This window comes from Perca fluviatilis, chromosome 8 (assembly GCF_010015445.1).
Source record: "Perca fluviatilis chromosome 8, GENO_Pfluv_1.0, whole genome shotgun sequence".
NCBI classification, from domain to species: domain Eukaryota; kingdom Metazoa; phylum Chordata; class Actinopteri; order Perciformes; family Percidae; genus Perca; species Perca fluviatilis.
Genome location: NC_053119.1, coordinates 39,845,400 through 39,870,483, shown reverse-complemented (window position 1 = coordinate 39,870,483; position 25,084 = coordinate 39,845,400). Strand labels below are relative to the sequence as shown.

Below are 25,084 nucleotides of genomic sequence, written 5' to 3'. Positions count from 1 at the left end.
ATGGCATGAAAATGTCACTTTATCAGGGTTTTAAACATTAATATGAGTTCCCCCAGTCTGCCTATGGTCCCCCAGTGGCTAGAAATGGTGATAGGTGTAAACCGAGCCCTGGGTATCCTGCTCTGCCTTTGAGAAAATTAAAGCTCAGATGGACCAATCAGGAATCTTCTCCTTATGATGTCATAAGGAGCAAGGTTACCTCCCCTTTCTCTGCTTTGCTGCTCTCGCCCAGAGAATTTAGCCCACCCATGAGAGAGAGAGACATCATGGCTTTCAAACGAGCAAAGTGGCAGTTAGTCAAGGCCACACCCCCACCCTCCACCTTGCCCCCCTCTCTCCTCCTCAATAGCTACAGACACAGAAATGGCACATCCTAAGGAAAGCTCATTGTGGGACTGGCTCTAGCGGCTGTAATTCTGCACCAAGGCTGAATTTCGGGAAAGAGACTTCAGATACAGTATTAGGGACCACTAAGATCTATATAAAAGAGACTTCAGATACAGTATTAGGGGACCACAAAGGTCTATATAAAAGAGACTTCAGATACAGTATTAGGGGACCACTAAGGCCTATATAAAAGAGACTTCAGATACAGTATTAGGGGACCACTAAGGCCTATATAAAAGAGTTTTTTCAATTCAACATCCTATATTTTAGATATATTTTGAATTGTCATCTGTGTTTTCCTTCTTCACATAGGCTAAATAAAGGTATTTCCACCGTAGATTTGTGCATAAAAGTTTATCCGAATACAGGAAATGAAGTCGTTGATGCTCAAAACTTCCCTTGGGGAGTACACCCAGACTCCCCGCTCTGATATGTTATTCATGTATATTCATATAATATTATTATTTTTTTTTTTTTTTATTGTTGCTGCAAACTGAAGCAAGAACAGGCATTTTAATCGCATCCTGTTTTGCAGCAGCAGTGGTAGCAAAATCTGTCCTGTCCTGTTAGTAGTGTCCTGAGGAGTGTCCCGGGACAGTCCGTCAGAAACTGTCCTGTACACTGTCCTGTGACTCCATGATTGTCCCGGGACAGTGTCTGACTGTCCTGGGAAACTCCTCAGGACACTACTAACAGGTCAGGACAGTTTTTGCTGCCACTGCCTCTCCTGTTTTGGTTTGGTGTGACCTGCAGAGGGCGGAAATACTCCGAGGATGAGTCTACGCTGCCAGAAATAAAAGTGCAGAAGAAGAAGACTTGCCTCCTGCTTACAGGAAATGTTGACTTCATCAGCCTGCTGGGTGCATGCATGTCTGTCTCTGTTGTCTTCATCAGATTAACCCCAACATATCGCTGGTAAGTCTCCGAAATCATATTTATTATAGGCAGCATGTTAGCGGTTGTATTCACTTTACAGTATTAAGAAAACCCTCCCTCATGTAAATGGCTTGTTAGCATTAGCTAGGCTACAATTGGCATGTTAGCTGTGTGCTCTGTTAAAAGGGTGCTATCTTCATTATTTACCGTTTACTCATTTTTCAATGCACACTGCTTACTGGCACGATAACAGCTTATCGTCGCAGTTTGAGCTGTAACAGTTTGTCTACCTGTTGGTTCGTGTTACCATGTCCTGTTAGCAGTAAGTTGGTCGAATATGGGCTAAACTTTGGTATTGCCCATCTGAACTGTTATTGGTGTGGGTGGCGACGACTTGTCTAACACCCAGTGTGGCGTTAGTGGAGTTGTTCCTCGGCTTATTGACCACAGGACGGACGCATACAGCGAGCTGATGTTAGCACACCACGGACCCAACAACACATTCACCAGTGGTGTAGTCTCATGTATTGTCGTGGGTATACTGTACTCAGGGTTCTAAATTAACACCGTTTACCAGCCAAATGCTGGTGAAATATGCAAGTGGCTGGTAGATTTGCTTCACTTACCAGCCAAAAAACCCAATGGTAATCTATTGAATGGCTGGTAATATTTGAACATTCATTAGCCATTTGGCTGGTAGACGAAAAAGTTAATTTTGAAGCCTGACTGTACTGTGTATATGTATGGGTCAGAATGGGACTTTGGGGGTTGGGGGAGTCTTTTAGCCTATGCAAAGAAAAAAAAAAACACATGACAATTCAAAATATGTCAAAAATATGATTGAAAGTACGTTGTTACATGTCATTGCGCATTATTAAGTATATGGAAATCCTGGAGCTTTCTTATTGGGTATACTGCGTATCACGTAGACTGCTACACCACCGCATAATATTGTTGAGATAACGTTAGGCTTCTGTAAATGTCCACGCATTAACTCTGCACTGTATGTGAATACTTGTTGGATTATCAAGACATTGTTTAACCCTCCTGTTGTCCTCGGGTCAAATTTGGGTTTCTTTCAAACAAATTGTCAAAAAATAAATGTGAACGTGGATGGTTCTACAACCATTACTCTTCACAAGTAAAATAAATGATTGGTGCATTGATTTCATTGAATTAGCGCGTTTTATTCAATTTTATAGCATTTAAAAAAAATGGAGGGAAAATGTCGGAAAAAGTGACAGAAACGTCGGATTAAGTGTCGAAAAATACGACCTAAACGTTGACATTAATTTTATTTTAAATGTGGACCCAGAAAAACTAGAAGTTGCAGGTCGACAAGACAACCCAAGGGTTGAATAACGTTTTGCGTTGGTTGGCAGTGTGAATGGATGCCATAAAGACTTGGGTTTGCGTTAAACAGCCTGCTTTTTGAATCGACTTTGGTCCTGAGGCTTTCTCATTGGATTCCTAACTTCCGTGCTGCCGACGTGCGGTTCTTCGTGTATATAGACCGCATGCTGTGTGTGTCTACCACTACTTTTCTCCACGTATGCATCTGTAACGACCTTTGAGTGGTGTCTATATTGACATTTAGGGCAGGGCCCTACAAAGCGTTGTAAAAGGCTTCTTTTTTCAGTTCTTAATACCGACTCAGAAGAATGAAGGGAACACTTAATTGTCCCAGTATAACAGCAAGTCAGCTAAACTTCAGGGATATCCTCTGTCCATTTAGGAAGCACAAATGATGGAAATGTTTTTCCTCCATTAAAAATAAAAAAAGGCTTCAGGCTTTTTGCATAAAATGAACATTAATGAGCGGCTCTACTGCACTAGGTGAGACTTGTGTTGTTCTGCCACTAGATGGCAGTCATTCCTCACGTTTGGTAAAGGGTTCTCTCTTTCTGTTATGGAAATTCTTGAATCCTACTCCTCTCTGCCGAAGCTATACTATTACATTAATGGTAAAGGCTGAATGCAATTTATTTGAAACAATTTGCAATAATGTGTGCTTGTAGTTCTAGTTATGCTGTTTGGATTCATTCTAGCATATCTGAACCAACCTTTCTTTCAGATGTATAACTATGTACCTCCCTTTACATTGCCTCCAGTACAGTTTGTTTTTACCGACATGAACTCATACATTCCCCAGCTGTTTTAAGAAAATTACTGAGACTTAAAAAAAAAATGAAACCTTTATTTGTGAGGTGTTTTTAAGACTTACGTCTTAATTCTGAATCAGGGTTTCTCCCAGAAAAGTTGTTCCGCCTGGTGGCAAGTGTCTTTTTTTTTTTTTTTCTGGGAATGAATGGGTTTGATAATAACAAAAAATAGAATAACACCAGACTAATTTAAAAGACGGTTAACAGTCGAGTCTCAAAAGTCTGCGCATCCTTTAACAAATCTATTGGAAGAGTTTTCAAAATGGTCCTTATTTTCAAGTGCATTAATCCATGATAACATCATTTTGAAGTTGAGGCGACCCAATGTTGGTGTGATGCATTCATCACACAATCTATCACAAGCAAGTTTTGGGACTCAGCAGGTCGATTCTCGTGACACAGTGAAATGTGCAGTGACCCGTCGCTGTGTTGAAGGTAGGAAAACTAAAACCAAAAAGTGTCCCTTCCACATCTCTAATGGCTGCCGTTGTGTTGGTGTCCTGTGTAGGTCCAGAGAGTGGATGCTGCCTTCACGTCCTGCTGGTCTCCATCCTCCCATTTCAGCTGAGCCTCAACTCCGAATGTGTGTGTTGCAAGTTGATGGTGTGTGCACCTGACTGTGCCTATTGGGTGTGTAAATCCATTCTAGGCCTATGTGAGTGTGTTGCTTTAGGATAGAGTGTGTGTGTGTGTGTGTGTGTGTGTATATATATATATATGTGTGTGTGTGTGTCTGTGTGTGAGTGTGTCTGTCTGTCAATACCCCCAGCCCACCATGTCCCCGTGTCCCTCAACGCTCCAGCTGACTCCATTGGTGTGTCTTGGCCTCCTCTGTCTGCTGCTGCTCTTCACTGACTCCACAGTATCTAAGAAGGGCTCAACCCAGCCTCTGAACACAACACAAGCTAACTGCTCCACTGCACGTGAGTATGACAGTGATGGAAGAAGTATTCAGATCCTTAACTTTAGTAAAACTACTAATACCACACTGTAAAAACACTCAAGTAAAAGTCCTACAGTGAAAATGTTAAGTAAAAGGTATGTAAGTACCATCAGGAAAATGTAGTTAAAGTATTAAAAGTAAAGAAAAATCCTCCCATTGTAGAAAGTGGAAAGGATCCAAACAGTTCAGTCAATCAATGAAGTGTTTAGTCAGCTAATCACTTCAGCTGGAGTTAACATAATACCACATCATATTTTTTAAACTACATGTGTTCTGTGTGCAGGAATCTTAAAGCTGCTGTAGGTAAGATTGTGAAGATCCAGGACTTTGCCAACAAATTTGAACATCGACAACTTCTCAGTCCCTCCCCCCTCAGGGCTCCAGACTGCGACCAAATGGTCTGGAGAGTTTGAGAGTGTGCAACTGAATTTTACATCCAGTTGCACATGTGCCCAATAATTTGCCCCCCCTTTTTTTTTTTTTTAAACATTACCTGAGAGCGCGTAAGCACAAGCTTATCTGTCCTCTCTGAAAATTGACAGAACAGAGACACAAACTAGATGCAAACTACGTCGGCTCTGCTGTTTTGTAGAAGTCACAGTGAGTCATGGAAATGCCGATAAAGTGGTTTCAAGTGTGGTTACAGTTTTTCATAACTTCACGCAGACAGCGTTGGCTGCGATATGATATTAATGGCGAGCCAAAAACGGTCGCGGTGCTGTTGACGTTACACTTCCTCGGAGACGAGCAGGCACAACAGTGGTTTCTATACCCTGGTGACTGACTGACAGGCTGAGGTTGTAAGGCAAGGCAACTATTTCTACAGCACCTTTCAGCAACAAGGCAATTCAAAGTGCTTTACATGAAACATTAAAGAGCAATTAAAAACTGTCATGATGAAAATAAAACAGGCTAAAATATAATAATATACAAATACAAGAATAAAAAAAAAAAATTTAATTTCTGCATCTATTATCGAAGTGTGTATTAGTAATACAGTGGAAACTAGTAGAAATGTGAATATTTGGTTAGCATGTTGATTTACGGTGTGTGTCCCTACATTTTCTGGTTGTGTCCCTAACATTTTCAGTTGGGGGCCACTGTGCTCCTAGTGAAAAAAGTTAGTCTGGAGCCCTGCCCCTTTCTGCTGCAGCCCAAACCGTCTCCTAAGCCCCTCCCACACAAGGGAGTTTGACAGAACTGCCGGCTGGCATGTCAGACAACATTTTCAATAACTAAACAATAACACAATGTTTACTCACCAACCGTAAAACGATGCTAACTAGCAGGCTAGCGTTAGCCATTTCAGCATCATATCAGACCGACCACTGTGCTAACGTTACTATTATCCTCACCAACGTAGCTTTGTGGGCTTTTGACTACTAATAACCAAGTGAAAGATAAATCATTCATGGTAATTATGTTACCTGTTGAGAGGAAATGTGGCTACATCTGCATCGTTCTTCAGATCTTTAAAATCCTGAAGCTCACGCCACCTCTGAAAAGCCTCTCCAATATTCACCCGAGTTTAGGGAAACCAAAGCCGGTCTTGGGGAAACCTTTCTGCAGCTCGTGCGCAGGGAGGGGGGAGGGGAGAACGCTCTTATATGCGTGTGCGTGCATGAGCAGTGATTGACCCCCCCCGTGGCCCTGATTGGAGAAAATCAACCGGGAGCGGTGTAATTTTGCCAATCGCACTACAGGCTGTAGGTGGTGCCAGGTGGATTTTTTTTATTTTACATAATAATACATGTAGTTCTACTGGAACATAGGGTCAGTTTCAGCAAATATGACAGAAAGTTAGTTTTATAAGACTTACCTACTGCATCTTTAATGTGTAAAGTAACTAGTAACTAAAGCTGTAACAGATGAATGTAGTGGAGTAAGAAGTCCAATATTTCTCTCTGAAATGTAGCAAAGTAGAAAGTGGCATGAAAAGAAAAGACTCAAGTAAAGTACAAGTACATCAACATCTGGACTGAAGTACTGTACTGGCGTATATGTACTTAGTTACATTGCACCACTGGAGTATGAGCCAAGATTCAGACATAAAGGAGCGATGGTCACACAGCTGAAAAAAGTCTGAAATGCCTTTTAAATATATGTAAATACATGTTCATGTACATATGTCTGCTATATGCATCTGGCCATTCATTCAAAATCAAAAGCTACTAACTTGTTTTAAAACTGTAGTGGTATTTTCAGTATTTAATCGACATTTTTACGTCACCCAATGGTGTCCATTTAGATTCCTAGTGTTCAGTGTTGGTTTTCACCAGCTGTGCGACTGGTCACAAAAACAGACTTCCCGTGTGTTTTCCGAACTGCTTTTTCTTAACCTTTTTTAATGCAAAATGTCATGAGGTCAAGGAAAGATGGGAAGGAGAATTCAAAAGGACATAGGAAAAGACATCACGGCAAAGAAAGGGTCCAGGGAGGAAAAAATACAAAAATTCCCCTTTTTAACAGTAGATGGTGCTGTTATTTTAAACAAGCACTAGTGAGTCCTGCCGCTGCACCTTTTAGTTTCAACACTAGATGTCACTGCCATTTTCACACGTGGGCTCATTAAATCCACAGTCTCAGCTTTTATGGCGCTTACCCACTGCTGGTACCAGCTCTACTCGGCTCGGCCGCGGTGACCCGTCCTCCATTTTATCATTGCAGATTTAATACCGCCTCATGCGTGAGGCGAGCGTGGCTGGTCGTCATAGCGACGTCGCAGGAAACTCGCACACAGAAAAATGCCATAAGTTGGTCCCAACTTCAGGACTGTTTAGCCAAGCTCCTGCGGGTCTCAGGGGGGTTAACAAAGTGTCAACTCAACAGGTCTAAATACTTTACAAAGCTGCTTTCATCGGTGTTGCTTTTGTCACATATTGTCTGTACACCATAGTATAAATATGTTTTAAGATTCATTAATTTTTTTTTTCTTCCCTTGTCTTTAGTCATTCCTGGAGGTGTTTGTTCCCCGGGGGATAATGGTGATGTCAGTGTAAATGCAACCGATCTACAACTGAAAGGGCACTTAAAAGGCGAACAGGAGGACCAGTTTCCCACCAGCTCATCTTTGTCCGTCAGCCATACCTCCATCAGCCACGCGTTAAATGACTCTGTAGCGCTCATCCAGCCTTCTACCATCACAGGCTCGCCCACGCCGGCGGCTCACACCGAACCCACCAGCAGCGCTGGTGCTACCACGACCGCAGCTACACAACCTGTTGGGAACGTAGTCCCAACCGCTTCGCTGGGGACTTCTGCAACCACGCCAGCACCACCGTCTGCTGCCACCAACAGCTACGTCTACCACAGCTACGTCTATAACCGCTACGTCTACCACAGCTACATCTACAACCGCTACGTCTACCACACTGACGACTACAAAAACAACAGCAATAACTACACCACCATCTGCTGCCACAACAGCTACGTCTACAACAACGCCAACATCTACAGCAGCAGCCACAGCTCCACACCCTTCAACATCTGTAAAAGCAAGAACCAGACATACAACGGCTAACCCAACCGTTGCTATGACTACAACCACCGGTACAAAGATGTCCCCTCCTCCACCACCATCAGCCGCCACGCCACATCACGCCCCGAGTACTGGGAAGCCACCAATTGAGACCTCTCCACCCACAGGACCTACTACCATAACCACTACCAGTCCCAGCACACCGACTGGTCACAGCGCGCCTGTCGCCCCGGGGCCGAGGGTTCCCGTGGTAGACGTGGCGGGGGCCCCTCTGACCAAGCAGCTGGTGGACACGGCGTCCTTGCTGTCCGTCCTGCTCTTCGGCCTGCTCTTCTTCCTGGTCACAGTGGCCGTGTTTGTCACGCAGGCCTACGACAGCTACCGGAGGAAGGACTACACCCAGGTGGACTACCTGATCAACGGCATGTACTCCGACTCTGGGGTGTGAGGGGGGGAAGGGGAAGGGGGGAGGGGGTAGGAAGAGGCGAAGCGCAACGCTTGGAGGTTGTTTTTGTGCTTGGAGTCAGAGACCGGAGTGGAAGACGGACTGGGAGGTAACACGCTGGTGCTCTGAATTCACGAGGTGAGTTCACGGAAAAGTAGGAGTGGACTAAACTGACCCGCATCTCACGGAGCTGACCCTGAAGCAGTCACTGATCTGTTTCCCTCTTAACAGCTCCACTTAGCGCTTTGTTCTTTCTGCTTTTCCTTCTTTAATGGTTTGAATGTGAAGAGTTTGGCTTGTCCCTGCTTTTCCAAATGTTGAGCATCATAAATAGAGGTTATGTGGATGTAACTCCAGTTCTATACGTACGTGCAAAGTCCTTTGCTATTGGCCCACGACGGAATCTCCTCCACAATGCTGGGCAGACCAGCTGTAGTTGGTTCCAGGGCTGCTGGACCAATCAGGATGCTTCCAAGGTGATAACAAGCTCAACAGATGATTTTTCATGTTCCCAATGTCTGGCTGAAAAAAATGTATCTGTCAAATTGTTTGAGTTATTGTACCTTTTTTAGATGTATGTAGTCACACAGAGGTGTAGTGCTCATTAAGGACTAGGGATATCAAAAAATCAAGTTTATATGAATTTGGACACCAAATGTATTGGGAGACGTAACTTTCATTTTCTAGTAATGAATTAATAACTTATTTCACATAAAAGTGGCGGAAAATGTTAAATAAATAACTAGCAAATTGATTTAAGACTTGTCAGTCAACCTCGACCCTACTGGAACAGGCATCTAAAACACATCGCACTGGGAATGAACCCAGATGCGTATTGGGGCTGCAACTACCGATTATTTTCATTGGTGATTAATCTGTTAATTATTTCCTGGTTGAATGGATTAGTTGTTTGGTCTCTAAAATGTCAGGAAATGGTGAAAAATGTGGCTCAGTGTTTCCCAAAAGTCCGAGATGGCGTCCTCAAGTCCTCCTCGTTTTGTCCACAACTCGAAGATATTCAGTTTACTGTCCCAGAGGAGAGAAGAAACTAGAACATATTCACATTTAACAAGCTGACATCACACAAGTTTTACTGTTTTCATAAAAAATGACTAACCGATTTATCGATCATCAAAATAGTTGGAGAATAATTGAATAGTTGACAACTAATTGATAAATGGATTCATCTTTGCAGCTCTAATGCGTGTGATGAAACCCTCCCACATACTGTGTGTGCAAAATAACATCAACAGGGCTGGGCGATAATTCAATATCATTATAAACTTTGAGTCATGTCGTATCATAAGCATGTGATCATATTAGGTTTGTCGAAATTGAGATTTGAGAAAACTAAATTCACATAAAAACAAAATGGCTTACTTGGGGTTTGTTTTGTATACTTGAATAATTTAGTTTGATGTCACGCGTTAACATCCACTGTAAACACTTTCTACATGGGAAAGTATTATATTAATATAGTGATATTGATTGGAAATATTGCCAGATGATGCTAGTTTAAAGCTAACTCGACAAAAACCTGGACCCCAAAGTCACTGTTAATTTAAAACTCATTCCTATCATCAACCTTTAGCTTTGGGAAATTTAGGAGGTTAAGTGTGTGTGTTCCAGTTTATAATAGTCTTACCTTACTGTTATAGTTTTGGCCATAATTTCTATGAGAAATAGTAATATTGTACTTATAAAGTAAATTGGTGAGCTCTGGAAATCCGGCCTCACCCCCTGAAACCTGCAGTGGTCTAACCTCTCACCTTGCTGCAGTGATGTAGACGTGTCTGGATGCTGTGACATCACTGTTGCTCGCGGTTACAAGCAAACCCGAGCATTCAGATGATCACCCAGGTCGGCGCAAAACAAACCTTTTTGTCTTTTCCTGTGCAACGAGAGATTATTAGTCGGGATGTCTGCTCGGAGAAGAACAAAAGTCTCCAGCAACGCTTGTAGGATCAACAATAACTTAATTGCAAGACCAGCCTGTTTCGGCTTGTGGGCTTCAACAAATATTGGCAACATTTCAGGTGTGCTCACTTTTAGTTTGAACTCCAAATAAAGTAGTTTAGATAAATCGTTGGCTTTTCTACAGCCTCTGACTTTGGTGAGTAAATTGTGATTATAAGTGATAGAAACAATGGCAAAAATTACAAAAGTAAGATGCAAGTTGTAATACACAGTTTTACAGTTGAGTAATCCCTGGAGCCCGCCGAGATAGCAGACCCTTCAGTAGCAGTAGTGTACCATGATAACCTGGAAACTCTGAACGGAGTGCCTGCACAGCATCGGGAGCTTGGCCTCTTCCTTACTTTAATCAAAAGTAAACAACCATGTGGAAAAATTGTCCCATGGTTCTGCAGAGGTAGAGTTTTCTCAGAAGATGTTTCCATCGCTCTGCTTTAAGTTACCCCAGATGTGGCCTGCTGAGTCGGAGCCAAAGTATATACTGTGTTCTGTCTGGTTTAGTCAGTAGGCCAGCGAGGGACCACCGAGTCATCTTAGGCAAGTCATCAGTTTGAGCATTTTCTCCTCGTGTTGTCGGTCTGTAAACGTTGGTCTATAGCCACGACTTTTAATTCCCGGGATTGTTCAGGTGCTGCCAGAAATTCTGCCGGATGTCCGTCCCCTTCCTCTTCCTTTGTGTTGGCGTTCTAACCTCCGGTGGATTTGTGAGGACTATGGTTAACTGCTCCTCAGATCTCTGCAGGGTAAATCCAGACAGCTAGCTAGACTATCTGTCCAATCTGAGTTTTCTGTTACACGACTAAAACTACTTTTGAACGTACACATGTTCCACCAAAACCAGTTCCTTCCTGAGGATATTTTGCAGAGGCACTGTGGCTCTGTTGCTTAGCGCCCCAAGACCACTGTGATTGGTTCATAAAATGCCAATAAACCAGAGCACGTTTTTCTCCCCTCCCGGAGTGCTGTGTGGACTAGCCAGACCCTCCTCTGCAGTGCTGTAGAAGGAGGTCTGGCAATGCGAGACTAGTTAGTGTTGGTACGTTGGCTCAGTGTTGTTCAGCTGTGTGTCAGCGGCGGAGGCTCTGTTGTGTTTGTTTGGATGTCAGACAGACGCATTAAAACACTCTGCCTCATTCCATTCACACGGGGTTAATTAAATCAATCCTGGTTACATTCCGATTACTCTCCTTTCAGGAACTTGATCAGTGATTTCAAAGATGTGACTGGAGGCACAACCGCTGTAAGGTCCTACTCCTACCCATTGAAAAGCAGCTGTGCCCCCCCCCTCTTGCCCTGATGATGTGGTTGCACACACAAACATATTGAGGTTGGAAGTGGACTGGTGGAAATAAACATGCATCACTTTTTTTTTCCAAACGGTGAGGAAAGCTCTGGAGATAACTAATTACAGACAACCATTAACCTTTGTTTAGCCACGTGACTGATGGTGGTATGTGCAGCGCTTTTTGTGTGGCATGTCCTAATTGCTGCTGTTCTGGTTTGTTTAAAACCTCTCTTCATTTCACTACTTGAAACACACATTCAGACATTTTGGGAAATCAGTTTGTGTGCTGTAAAACTCAGTTACAGTACATGAGAAAATGCCATAAGTTCTTAATTGATATGGTCACCGAAGCTACGTATCGATAAAATAGATACCCCCCAGTGCTCCTAAATCCTGTTATCACTTTCCTGTCAACACTAAGGTGTAATGTAAAGGTTAAAACATGTCTGAAGCCCTATTCGTCATCTTAAATGTGCATGTGAATCTGCCATGTCTGTAATTTGAGTAAAATTTTCACCGCAAATTGCCTACCATATTTCGCCAAACCCTGAGGTTGTGTAATAATATTAGCTGGCTCTCTCTGATTTGGCGTCGTATTGGCTGTGTTGGCAATAATAAATCAAAGCTTTGACTGAGCCTTGACATCATATCTGGGGGAAAGTCTCAGTGAATTCCAGTAAAATACACACTTGATTTATCCCCACAAAACGCAGGCCTGGGGTGGTGATTTTGAAATCCCATGATGCCCCCTGTTATTACTAGTCCCATATGAATAGGGCTTTAAGCACATTTCTACATCAGGGCTTCCCCCAATAGTTTCTGTGATAACCGAATCATGGAGGGAATCGCGAAATTAAGAATTTAAAAAAAGCTATGACCAATTCCATAGGGCACTACATTAGGTCAGTGCTAATAGCTAACTGGAGATTTGAAAATACGACTGTCTAAGTTTCCAATTGACCGTAGTTTAAAAAAAATCTTAAATACATATATAGGCTAACACTTAGCTAAACCCACCCTGGGCCGGTCTCTCTCTCTGAACTCATCCAGATCCCTCATCGAACTGTGGTTAACCGCAAATAACGGCTATTTCCCAAATGTTTCTTTTAGATTTCAAAGTCTTATGATTTCACTTCATTCCAGTAGCTTTCGTTGATGCCGAGGACATTTCAGCTGTTTTTCCATATTTTGTGTTTTTGCACGTGTCCTGCTCATGGGAACGGGGCCATGCTAGTTTATTTCGATACATTTTATATTTCTTTATTTCTCATGGACGGTGAATGTATTTTTGAATGCTCAACTATTTTGCAAACTTGTGGGTTGTATTTGGTCCATAATTCCTAAAAAGATACTTCATATAGCTTCATATGTTCCTCGCTGTACATTTCCTCATGTTTTTGTTTAAACGTTTAATATTTCACTGATGAACATGGATCTGAAGCTGTTCATCTTATTTTTAATAGATTTTGAGAGACTTGTCATTCCTAGAAATATTGCATTCAGTAAAGAAATTATGACTTCCATATAATATTTTGTGACTGACTTATGGATGCACCGATCCAACTTTTTCACTCCCGATACCTGAGCTTTGGGTACCGATCTGAGTCACTTTCACACCGATCTGATCTAAATAAAATAATTAACAACTTTTAGTTTAGTTTATATCAATCACATAGATGCACAATATCAGATACATAACATAAATGGTAAAAAACTAAAACTGTCACTTTAATTCATACGGTGTCATCTTAACTTGTTTATATTCAATACTGACCCAAAAGGTTGAAGCATTTCCTTATTACACCGACCCTTTTTACATTCTATTTTATTCCTATTTTGTTCTTAGGTCCCTCAGAATCTTATCAATCTTATTAAATGTCTTAATTTTTGTATGTTATATACATATTAACGCACATCACTTGCCGAAGATATGAAATGAAACAAAACAAAATACATTCCCATTCATATACACATTGCCATACATGCCTCACTTTTACGTTTTTGTTCAGCATCTTCTTTTTTAGTATTTTCTTTTGAAATCTTAGTAGCGTGTTACACAAGTCTCACGGTGTAAACAGTGACTGGGATCATTCTTCATGTGGAAGGCGACATCAGGCTGGACTTAAAGCTCTCCTCACTTTGTAAAACTATAACAAATGCATGGATACAAATTTACAGAATTTGTATTTATTAAAATAATGAACAATAAAGAATAGAATAGACCTGAGCCAGCTGTTAATATCTGCCTGATATCAGAATCAGATCGGTGCATCCTCATAATTCTCCTCCTATGTGATCATAATTATGGGATTTCTCATAATGAGAAAGTTCCCATAGTTTTTCCATAATGAGTGAAATACTCTGGTTCACAAGATAGATTGCTGTTAGAGTCCCAATTCAGAACTATTGGTATGGTAGTTATAAATATGAATGCGCAGATAACTGAAGTTTGAATTCCATTTGACAAAGTGATGAACACATGCTGAACAATATATGATATTAAGGATTATGGACAGAAGTTATTCTCGGTGTGTTGAGAAAGAAAAGCAGTATCTATGCTACAGGCTGAATTACTGTTGCCTTTTTCTCTTTTCTGGACCAGTTTGTATTCGTTTTCTTCTTCTTCGGGGGTTCATGCTTGATGGACAATTGCCAAATAATCACTGAAGCACATTATTGTAAGATAGAGCCAAGGGAAACATAAAGCCATTATCAATATTTAACTGAGTGCAGGTTGAAGATCTATGGGTGATCTAGCTCACACAGCAGAAGAGGTTTTCAAATTAAAAACTAATGTTTGTGCCATAAACTATGTCTGCAGTATATAAAATGCATAAGGTTTGACCCTAATCTTTGTTTGTATCGGACCTGCAAACTTTGTGTTAATTTTCCATGTCTTTAATGTTTATGTCGTGCCATAACTGATGCTTATTTTTTGTTAAAAGAAAATCCTCACCAGTTTTTGGAAATGCAGGGAACATTTCCGTTTGTTTACAAGAGCAGCGGTATGGAAGCAGAGAGCGGCTGTGTTGTCGTCATGACAATTTGATGTTCAATCTCGGTAATGAGGTCGTGATTCCAATAACTGGAGAAAAAGTCTTTATCCCCTTGCATCCAGAACTAGATATGTGATGATTTAAAACCTTTTTGTTTTCTCATGAAAATCTAACATGTATTCCTTCACCTCAAGAAAAACTCTTTGTTCTGTTACTTTGAGAAGAACGGGATATTTATTTCAGTTATCATTAAAAAAAAAAGACCCTTTGGTGTGTCTTTCCCCGTTATGAGATATTTCTCACGTTATCTTCAGTCAGAAAACCTAACTCGGTATTATAAAACATTTTCAAAAGTTTTTTTTTTTAAATCTGGCTGCTCTCAGCTTCCATACTTTAGTCTTATTTTCTCATGATCGCTGACTCATTTTGTTTTCTCATCACAAAATAATTATTTCATGATGTCGACATAACCCCAACCATCTTCAAATCATTAGATGAAAACATTCACGATTCAGACATCAGGTAATCACTGCCTTATGTCTGGTATTTAGAGATAATTTGCATAGTGCGCTCTGATGCATCGTTCACTGATGATTAGGAGAAACCATTGGGGTTATCCTGAGATCACACAAAGTGATGCAGCGATCATTGGAAACCAAATGTAAGGCTTCTCTAGCCTTCTGTCAGATTGACTAGAGCTCTGCAGTGACGTCCCAAATGAATAATCTGACTGATGATGTGTTGCATTCTGATGATGTCGTAGTACGTCAGTGAAGCATTTTCAAAATTGGATGATTTTTTTTTATTTTTTAAACTGTAATTTAGAATTTCTGATGTCAATAATTCCAAAGTGAGCAGTTGAAGGTCCTGGAAGCGATCCTGACAGATTGTGTTCAGCGGTAACTGACGTGCAGAATGTCAAAGAAATGACCAGAGAAGACACCTTGTGTGTGCCAACTCAACATTGTACGAATGCACTTTAAAAAGATATTTTTACTTGCAGAGAATAAATAATAATAATAAAAAAGAAATTGACCTTTGCTGGTGTTTGAGTCAAACGCAGTGTTGGAAACCGTTCCCTCATTCACTCACTCACTATTCCCTCTATAGTGTTTATTAAATAGTGAACTGTATTGGGAAGGACCAAACCAGATTTCAGACACTACACTAGAAACACATCGTTGCGTCAGTAGACGCGCCGGTTATTTGTGTGGCGGAGGCATCGTGTAAACAAACCGAAACAAAAATACTAATACTAATACGTCCCTGAAACAAAGCGAGCGCTCAGGAGAATAGTAAAGGTTGTATTTTATATACGTTGCATGTTACATTTCCACTGTTTAGAAACCGAAGCCCGCTCCATTTTTCCTTTTCAGTCTGCTTCTTCTTCTCCAACACGACCGCGTTGCATTGTGGTATACGAGAGTAAAACGTAGGGTACACCACGCCAACGCTCAGCCCCGACAACGTAGCAACACGTTTTTTTAAAGTGAAAAAGGGGTGCATTGAACACCCTGTTGTGTGTGCAAGCGCTCTGCCTTTTTATCCCGAGTTTACAGACACAACTCTGCTGATTGGGTATCACCTGTGACCCAGCCAATAAACCAGAGACACCCCCACCAAACCAGAGAAAACATGACTCAAAGCCCGTTGCACACCGTACCGAGGAAACCGTAGCGAAACGGTGCACACCGTTTTGAGATATGTTAGCTGTGGATTTTGGGTATTTCATAGTGGTCTATATAGTGAACCACTACAAAATGGCGACCACACTATGTAGTGCACTGTTTCTGTGAACAGTTTCTAACTCGGCTAATCAATGTTGCCTAATCTTCCGTTTAATTCCGTGTGAAGAGAGCCTTCAGTGATCAGAGCTGCAGAGCGCTGCCAGATGTAGCCAGCGGTTCACTTTGGCTCCCTCAGAGAGCCAGCTGTTCGATCTGCACTTCACATTTCTCACCGCTCCACCTTCGCCTCGGGGACACGCAACAAATACCACTTGGCTACTGCAAAAAGTAAAATATTTAATTGCTGTGGTTTTCTAAGCCGCTGTTGTTAATCAGATGGCAAACCGCCCGCTAGTAAAGTTCCCATGCGTGTTGAACAGTGGTTCCTGCAGAAGGTCTGGCAGGAGAGGTGTTTCTTTTCCAAACTTACCTCAGTGATTGTTCCAATACCCGCTGGAGATTAAAAATGTTCCTAGTTGGATTCCAAATGCTCTAAAATCTGAGCCATTTTTTCCTTGTGTATAAAAGTTTGTGTAATCTCAACCCTGTGATGCACAATCAAGTTATAGACTTCATTCTTTTCAGGACAGCCTGGGCTGTCAGGATATGTATGCTGTAGGGATGTCACATGAATGTATACATTGTTTATATGAATATAAATAGAAATCTATTGAAATCACGGAACAGTAATGAACAAGACTTCTGGCTTTTGTTCTTTCCTGGTAATCAGGGGAAGCAAAAATAAAAACTGTGAGGCCGGCTACACGCTGGCTGCGTGGCGTGTCAGCTGCGTGGCGTGTACGTGTATATTTCGGCTCCCATGGTAACAGGTTAGAGCATGCACACTGCCTGCGTGACGCGCCGAAAACGCATAATGCTAGAAATAGAACCGACGGCTATTTTTCACACGACACGCAAGTGTGTTGGAAGCGTTTCCAGGCAACACAGAATAGGAAAAGATGTTTATATGTCATTTTGACACAAATACATTTAATAAATGACATTTTGATGTTTGAAAGTCCCTCATAAGTCCCCCCCATAATAAATAATTATCGATTTTCAAATATTGCACCTGTCAATACAAAACGAAATATTCTGTAGCCTATTTTGCCGTAAATACTGCCGACGTTGTCTTTTCTGTAATCAAACCAGAATATATTTATGTTTAACATGGTATTTCATTTTATCAATGAGAAACATACATGTGTCCAGACAAGGCTAGCAGCAGCAGCGCCGCGTCCGACACGTTTCTGGTGTGTTAAAAGACAGAAAAATCCACGCTCACGCCACGCAACTGAAACGCCACGCTCACGCCACGCAGGCAGTGTGCAGCCGGCGTAACTAACAAACATAAAAAACTATTTTGATTCTTCGACAGAAAAGTCCAGACGCTTTTATCCCAAAAGTTAGTTGAACCATCTCCATTTCCTGTCTGCTATGAGACATCAGGAGGCCAGAATACACTCCAGGGCCGCCTGAATGACCTGCAGCTCTGATCGGAGAATCTATGCATTATTTATTTCACTTTTACACTGTCATATCATTATTTTTGGCTCATTTGTTCCACTTTTAATATATTTGGCAGCCAAGTAACACAGTCAGGAAAGTGGCGGCATCTCCAACATTGTGGATGAAAACACCAAAGAAGAAGAAGATAGTAAGGAAGACTCTGATTGGTCGACACACTCACCTGACAACATTCTGGGAGTCAAGATGGCCGGGGCTACTAAACCAAACTATTGTGCAAAGTCTCCGAAAAGTCACTGCAGTTCCAGGCGGGATTACTAAACTTCTGGAAGGCTTAAGATCACACAGAAGATCTCTTTGGAAAGGCCAAGATGTTAGCCTTCATGCTAAATAAACAGAAAATAATTAATGGATTATAATAATTATGGATTTATTGTACAAAACTCCTGGATGGACTGCAACCGCATGGAGGACCCCGTTGAAATGGCGCATTTCTCTGCTTCTAAACTAAAAAAGTAAGTCTCTGCACTGCATAGATGTGGAGATATTGAATATATGACATAAAAGGTGATGTTGCCTCAGAGGGTTTTAACAAGTGCCATATCTTTTTTTTTTGCTGTTGTCTACACTCACCACAAATCAACTATTTTTCACAGCATACTAATGTTTTAGCCTTTGGATTCCATTAATTTCAGTAGAACAACACTTTCTTGAAGAAGTGCATCACAGTGGATATCAGTAATAGCCGGTGGTTAGACATGGGGCTGTAATAATATATATATATATATATATATATATATATATATATATATATATATATATATATATATATATATATAGCCTGTAATCCTTAGCTGAGCCCATACTAAAAGGGGTTAAAGCCCTGCAGACCACTGAGTGGTCAGAGGGAATTGTCAGTAGACTTGCGCAACACATGACATCCTGCACAAAGCAACATGTTTTAAATAGCCAAGCTATGACCAATAGCACCTGCTATTTTCTTTTTAAACTCGACCCAGATTTAAAAGAAATGACAGCCTGCTGAACCGCGCCGTGGTCAATTACAGAAGTACAGACGTTCCTCTGATTAAGGAATCCAGCGAGATAACACACTGCGTTTGTGTCTTTGTGTCTCGTGGAAGGTGATGTCACGGCAGTTCCATGCAGCGGCGCTATGACGATCAGCTCAGAATCCCGCTTTCACTGAGGGGATACTATCTGCAGTGGGAAATGAAAACCGAAAAATACCAGGTAGCAAAAAGCGAGCCGAGCCAAACCATCCATCCATTCATCCATCCACCCACCTTCATCCTCTTATTCAGGGTCGGGTCGTGGTGGCAGCAGCTCCAGCACGGGACCCCAAACTTCCCTTTCCCGAGCCACATTAACCAGCTCCGACTGGGGGATCCCGAGGCGTTCCCAGGCCAGGTTGGAGATATAATCCCTCCACCTAGTCCTGGGTCTTCCCCGAGGCCTCCTCCCAGCTGGACGTGCCTGGAACACCTCCCTAGGAGGTGTTCCAGGGGGGCATCCCCAGGGGGCATCCTTACCAGATGACCAAACCACCTCAACTGGCTCCTTTCAATGCAAAGGAGCAGCGGCTCTACTCCGAGCTCCTCACGGATGACTGAGCTTCTCACCCTGTCTTACCTTATCTGTTTTTAATGTGCTATATGTGCTGGTTTTTATTGTAAAGTGTATTTGAATACCATGAAAAGCGCTATATAAATAAAATGTATTATTATTATTATTATTATTATTATTATTATTATCTCTAAGGGAGACGCCAGCCACCCTCCTGAGGAAACCCATTTCGGCAGCTTGTACCCTGGATCTCGTTCTTTCGGTCATGACCCAGCCTTCATGACCATAGGTAAGGGTAGGAACCAAAAGTGACCGGTAGATCGAGAGCCTTGCCTTCTGGCTCAACTCTCTTTTCGACCCCCCCGACAAATATGCACACCTAAAATGACATTACTATTGTATGTGGAAATGCTGTTGAAGGAACAAACTGATTAAAGCTGATCCCTGTTGTGTTTATCATGTGCATGGGCACAATTCACAGTCCTATCGGTGGCGCTAACATGCCAAGAAATGCTGCAATGCGCCAGTAAAGGCATGGAAGAAGCAGCTTTGCATATTGTAAGCAAGGGGATAAGCAAGACTCTAAGGCTAACAGGCCATCACCCGCCATTAGCATTCCATTGACTCCCATTCATTTTGACATCACTTTGACAGCGAATAACTTAACATCTGAAGCGTTTAAAGACTCTATTTGTCCATTGTTTATTTCTAAAGAAACACGACAATATATAGAAGGCTCCATTACCTTGTATCTCACATTATGGCTTATTGTAAAAACAGGCTAACGATTGTGTCATAACTACATAACTTACTGTCGCATAGTAGAGGAATTACAGTACAGGAGCTCACAGATAGTTTGGACTTACATTAGTTGTTTAAGTTTAATTACTAATGTTAACTAGCATTTTAGTTAGCAATAATTAGCCTGTGCCTATGTTATCTCCTTAAAGCCGGGACACACCAGGCCGATAATCGGCCGTTAGACAGTCTGGTGAGGTCAGTGACTCGAGTCTGTTCGGCGCTCATTTTGTCCGACCTGACGTGTTCAGTCGGAGGCAGGGCAGTCAGGACTTACCTGGAAATGATGAGCGGAATGAGCGTGACTAGAGTCTCTCAAAATCTGACGAAAATCTTTTAAACTGACCTTTGTTGATCTGAAATGAGACAGATTCAGCTACTGCACGGCCTATTTTTCGCCTAAAATGTTTTCAGAAACATGTTTCAGTGAACTATTTTACTACAATATGAGATCGTATTCTGAACCAGCCGCCATGACAGTCTGGCTTCGAATTTCCGGAGAAAACAAACCCACGTGACTCGTTCGTCCAATCAGCTGCCGGTTTTCATTTCTTGGGCAACAATACAGAGTAGCGCCGCCTGCTGCTATGGAGACGTATTACGTTTCTCAAGTCGGTGTCGCCTCAGTGTGTTCCGAGGCAGTTTTTTGGACCTCGGGGACCCGACTGATCATTTCCACTGGCTTTTCTGTCGACGGTCGGCCGTCTGGCTGGTATGTCCTGGCTATTACATATACCTACGCTCTCCGTCTCTGTAAGATTGGGAATGATTGAGATTTCTCTCGGCACAGCTACCAGAAGACTTCACACTTTCAGACACGTTGCTCACGTCACATCTACGTCTTCAAGCTCAGTTGGAGGCTGCTCAGTAACGCTCAGCCAGCACCGGGAAAGAGACTTCTGATATCCTTCACTGGTCTCTGTCGAAGTCTAAGCTGTCGCTGTGTCCATTCTTTTACTGTCTATGATTGTAAGAGCCATTTTGGTTATTGTTATTTTTGTTTGTGTTTGTTTTGAACCTCCCGCCACTTGGGGCAGTAGTTCACTGTCAATTCTAAGAGAAGAAGGTATTCTAGTGTAATCAAGAGGCAACTGCACTCAGGTGTTGTTAATGCTGGAGAAGCAAAGCGTTTTTTGACCATGCGGTAAATGAATATTACATTTTGTTTGTCTATGATTGGGATATAGACTAATACGAGATAAAGTGGCAGCACTCTGTTGATTAGGAAATACATTGTCTTTGTACTGAAAACGCTGGACATCTATTGCACACGTCTGAAACAAACTGCCTATCAATAAGGAGCCGCGGTGGCCTTTCTTTTGATAGGCGAAGGGCTCGCTACACAAATGTTTTTATGAGGAAGGAAATGCCTTCAACATGCCTGTTAGACCTTTAAGGAGTGTTTTTGTGAGTAACACTAAATGTTAACACAACTCCACACAGCTCGCCCAGGGCCCCTTTAACACATAAGACTAATGTAACTTTGACAACAATTTCCGAGGCATTCACCATACTGATATTGGCCTACTGTACGTCACTTAGTTTATTGAGAAGGTAAATAATAATACATCCTTTTCGTAAATAGTAACTTGTATTTGTCTTGTATAAATCTTGTATTTGCTGACCTCTGGTGGTTTACCTCCTAACTTTGTTGCAGCGATGTACAGGTGTGGTTACAGGTGCAACACTGTGTCCAATACCCGTACCACCATTCTATTCAGTGTGCCAGAAAAAAATGTAATATGTCCCAATATAGTATAGTATGCCAAAAATACCAGGATGTCCTACTACATCCGGTTAACATTGCGCAGTATGCAAGCCAGACTGCTTTTCTGTCCCACAATCCTTTGCACAGCATATATGAGCAAGATGGTCAAAGTTCAAAGCGCAACGTTATGAAGAAGTAGTCCGTCCCAACTGTATACATACTGCATGCAGCAGTACGTACTTTGTAGGGGCAGCTGCAGTAAGGAATGAAAGTTTAAAAAAAATATATATGTTTGAGATTTGGAACTCATTAAAAGCTTATTTCTGACCACACCCAGCACTGGTGCATGCTGGGTGTGGGCAGTGAACAGACTTCAAGCTTGAAACCAAAGAGGGCAGCAAAGCACTGCTTTTCAGCCTGGTGTTAAATAAAAAATAAAAGTTATGAAAGGTACTTAAAGGGGCTGCACTCGACATTTAAGACATTAATATAGCAGCAAACAAATATTTGCTCTGTAAAGATAAAGTGGACTAATGAATGAAGTAGCACTCCCTCTGTGTGTAATCTGAGTTTCTCTGTTCTGTGTTTTGATAGCTGGGCTGGCCGTGCGTGCATGTTAATGCATGTAACGGGGGCTGAGATAACCTGGGCTCATAGAACAAAGAAACGCTAAAGGCTAGCCTAGCTGGTAACATTAACTATATTGTCTCCTCTCCCTGTCTGATGCATTTAACGTGAGAATGAGACCTTAAGCTTACCTTAGAGGGGTTGTGCTGTGTTGAATGACTCGCCCAGCCACCGTGTCGTTTTGTGTTCCCAAACCGGGCCTGCTAGCACCCCCCAACATGTGTACACGTTAGTTTTCCCCTGTCAATCAGGCCAAAACCAAACCCATTTCCTAATAAACAGACCGAACAGTGTATGTAACTGAAAAAAAATGATTTTTTTTACATATTGGGGAACGGTCTGTGAGAGCTGTGTGGAGGCAATCCCAGCCCACTGCATGTTTCTGTATTATATATTACAGTACTCAGAACGGTCACTTTCAGCCATGTTATATTATTATATATATATTAAACCATTGGATTGTTGTTCCTAATGCATTCATGTAAGCAGCACAGTGTGTCCTGGGTACTTCATCTATAACATTGCAACATATTTTACAAGATGATTGCTTAATTTGTTAGAACAAATCTTAGTCTGCAAAGTAATAACTAAAGCTGTCAAACACATGTAGGGCAGTAAAAAGTACAGTATTTGTCTCTAAAATGTAGTGTAGTAGAAGCACAAATATTAGGATAGGTCTTATTAAAGATGTTATCGAGTTGCATTGTGGGAAGTGTAAGATCCAGGATTTTCGAATGATTCTTAAGCTCTGCTGTTTTGAGTTTAACTGTTATGTTGTTTTTTTTAATCCGTCCTTCACTTGTACTCCTTTTAATAATGTCAGTTTTCTCTTCTTATGGTCTGCATGTATCCACAGATGGATGGAAGGTTACAAAACAACCACTACAGCAATACAAACAGCCGAACTGTACTGCAGTCCAAACACTTTCAACCACTGACGTTACATATGAATCCCTCAGTGATACAGTTTCCATGTGTACCGCAGTGTGTTGCAGCCATGCAAAGCTTGCTACACTTCACCTCTACGCTGATGTGTTTCCCAGAGCATTGGCGAGTTCTTTTCATCTTAGTCATCTGCCAGAACTCTGCCAATAGAGCCACAACAGAGACAACACGCACAGCGACCCATCAGCCCGGGTGCATGGGAGTCCAAACACGGCGAGCCACACGCAGACTAAACACAGCACACACCGTAAACACGTTTCTCAGCCGTCCCGTGCACTTCACAGCCACACAAACATGCAGCCTCTCAGCCTGTGTACTGTGTAAAGTATTGTATTTTAGATATTTTTATATACAGTACAACTTGGGAATGTACTCACATTTCACAACAGCACTATGACTGCAATAGACAGAACCAATGCACACATAATACAATATCAACTTATAGGATAGGGACCTTAAGGTGACACCTGCACTATAACCGGAAATTGTGGCCTTGAATAAAAATAATGAATAAAGAACTAATTTGAAAATTCAAAACTATAATAACCTTAGTTGTGGCCCTGAGGTTGTGACCAGTATAAAGCAGACACTGCTACAGAAGCCTGGCATCCTTCCTTCAAAGTGTAAATACTAAACAGAACAGAACACCTCGCTGAATGCAACCCATTGACAATAGGACCCAGCCTGCAATATTCTTCATGAAGCAAAGCAACATCCCTGCACTCATGTGTGTTTACTATGGGCTTTTATTTGGTTAGAAAGTGTTGTTTCTCAGAGTTTTAGGGGTGTTTTTATTGGGCAGTTTTTATGAGTTATGTCTCACAATAATCAAGGAGGTCGAGACACAAACAAAGAGCCATCTGCAGACAGCTGATTACTTCCTGAATGCTGTGTGTGTGTGTGTGTGTGTGTGTGTGTGTGTGTGTGTGTGTGTGTGTGTGTGTGTGTGTGTGTGTGTGTGTGTGTGTGTGTGTGTGTGTGTGTGTGTGTGTGTGTGTGTGGTAGAGCAGGTCGCCTGCCAATCGGAGGAGGGTTGATGGTTCGATCCCTGGCCCTGCAGTCCCATGCCGAAGTGTCCTTGGGCAAGACACTGAATCCCGAGTTGCCCCCGATGCTGCGCATCGGAGTGTAAATGTGTGTGAGTGTATATCACATGAGCAGGTGGCATTTTGTACAGCAGCCTCGGCCACAGTGTATGAATGTGTGTGAATGGTGAATGATTCCTGTACTGTGTGTGCGGCTGTGGCTAAGTGGTAGAGAGGTCACCTGCCAATCGGAAGGTTGGTGGTTCGATCCCTGCAGTTCCATGTCGAAGTGTCCTTGGGCAAGACACTGAACCCCGAGTTGCCCCCGATGCTGCGCCATCGGAGTGTAAATGTGTGTGAATGTTTACCTGATGAGCAGGTGGTACCTTGTACGGCAGCCTCCGCCACAGTGTATGAATGTGTGTGAATGGTGAATGGTTCCTGTACTATGTTAAAGCGCTTTGAGTAGTCGTTAAGACTAGAAAAGTCCATTTACCTGTGTTGTAATTAACACACTGTCATTTTGAGCAACTTTATGTATTATATTAAAAAAAATTACATAAAGATCACATTCACCTTTAATTGATGTTGGCACATCTGTGGCGTGTAATTCTTTTGGTTTTGTATCCTACCTATTCTGCTTTTATCAAAGGATCC

At 42.0% G+C, this 25,084-nt stretch overlaps 2 protein-coding genes across 6 annotated transcripts; both read left to right on the top strand.

Moving 5' to 3' along the window:
* The first annotated feature begins 1,173 nt into the window (after positions 1-1,173).
* LOC120563433 lies at positions 1,174-7,922 on the top strand. 5 transcript variants are annotated; one of them, XM_039807589.1, is made up of 4 exons: positions 1,174-1,302; positions 3,934-4,055; positions 4,228-4,348; positions 7,317-7,922. In XM_039807589.1, the coding sequence occupies exons 2-4, from the start codon at positions 4,026-4,028 to the stop codon at positions 7,886-7,888; spliced, it is 723 nt and encodes a 240-aa protein (XP_039663523.1). In that variant the 5' UTR covers positions 1,174-1,302; positions 3,934-4,025; the 3' UTR covers positions 7,889-7,922. The 5 variants fall into 5 exon arrangements, with proteins under 5 accessions (XP_039663523.1, XP_039663521.1, XP_039663524.1 ...); XM_039807587.1 differs by having other exon boundaries at positions 4,195-4,348; XM_039807590.1 differs by having other exon boundaries at positions 1,175-1,302; positions 3,934-4,008; positions 4,195-4,348.
* wu:fa25f02 (uncharacterized protein C11orf24) lies at positions 7,889-8,312 on the top strand. Its single transcript, XM_039807592.1, has one exon. It carries the CDS (start codon positions 7,902-7,904, stop codon positions 8,292-8,294), a length of 393 nt encoding a protein of 130 aa, XP_039663526.1. The 5' UTR covers positions 7,889-7,901; the 3' UTR covers positions 8,295-8,312.
* Positions 8,313-25,084: the final 16,772 nt, after the last annotated feature.

What these genes read in the sequence shown, in the direction of transcription:
- LOC120563433 (XM_039807587.1), top strand. Translation starts at nt 4,026, where the DNA reads ATGGTGTGTGCACCTGACTGTGCCTATTGG. An exon ending in CACCTGACTGTGCCTATTGG is followed by an intron (nt 4,056 to 4,194) that starts GTGTGTAAATCC and finishes CAATACCCCCAG; the next exon opens with CCCACCATGTCCCCGTGTCC. An exon ending in AGCTAACTGCTCCACTGCAC is followed by an intron (nt 4,349 to 7,316) that starts GTGAGTATGACA and finishes CCTTGTCTTTAG; the next exon opens with TCATTCCTGGAGGTGTTTGT.
- wu:fa25f02 (XM_039807592.1), top strand. Translation starts at nt 7,902, where the DNA reads ATGACTACAACCACCGGTACAAAGATGTCCCCTCCTCCACCACCATCA.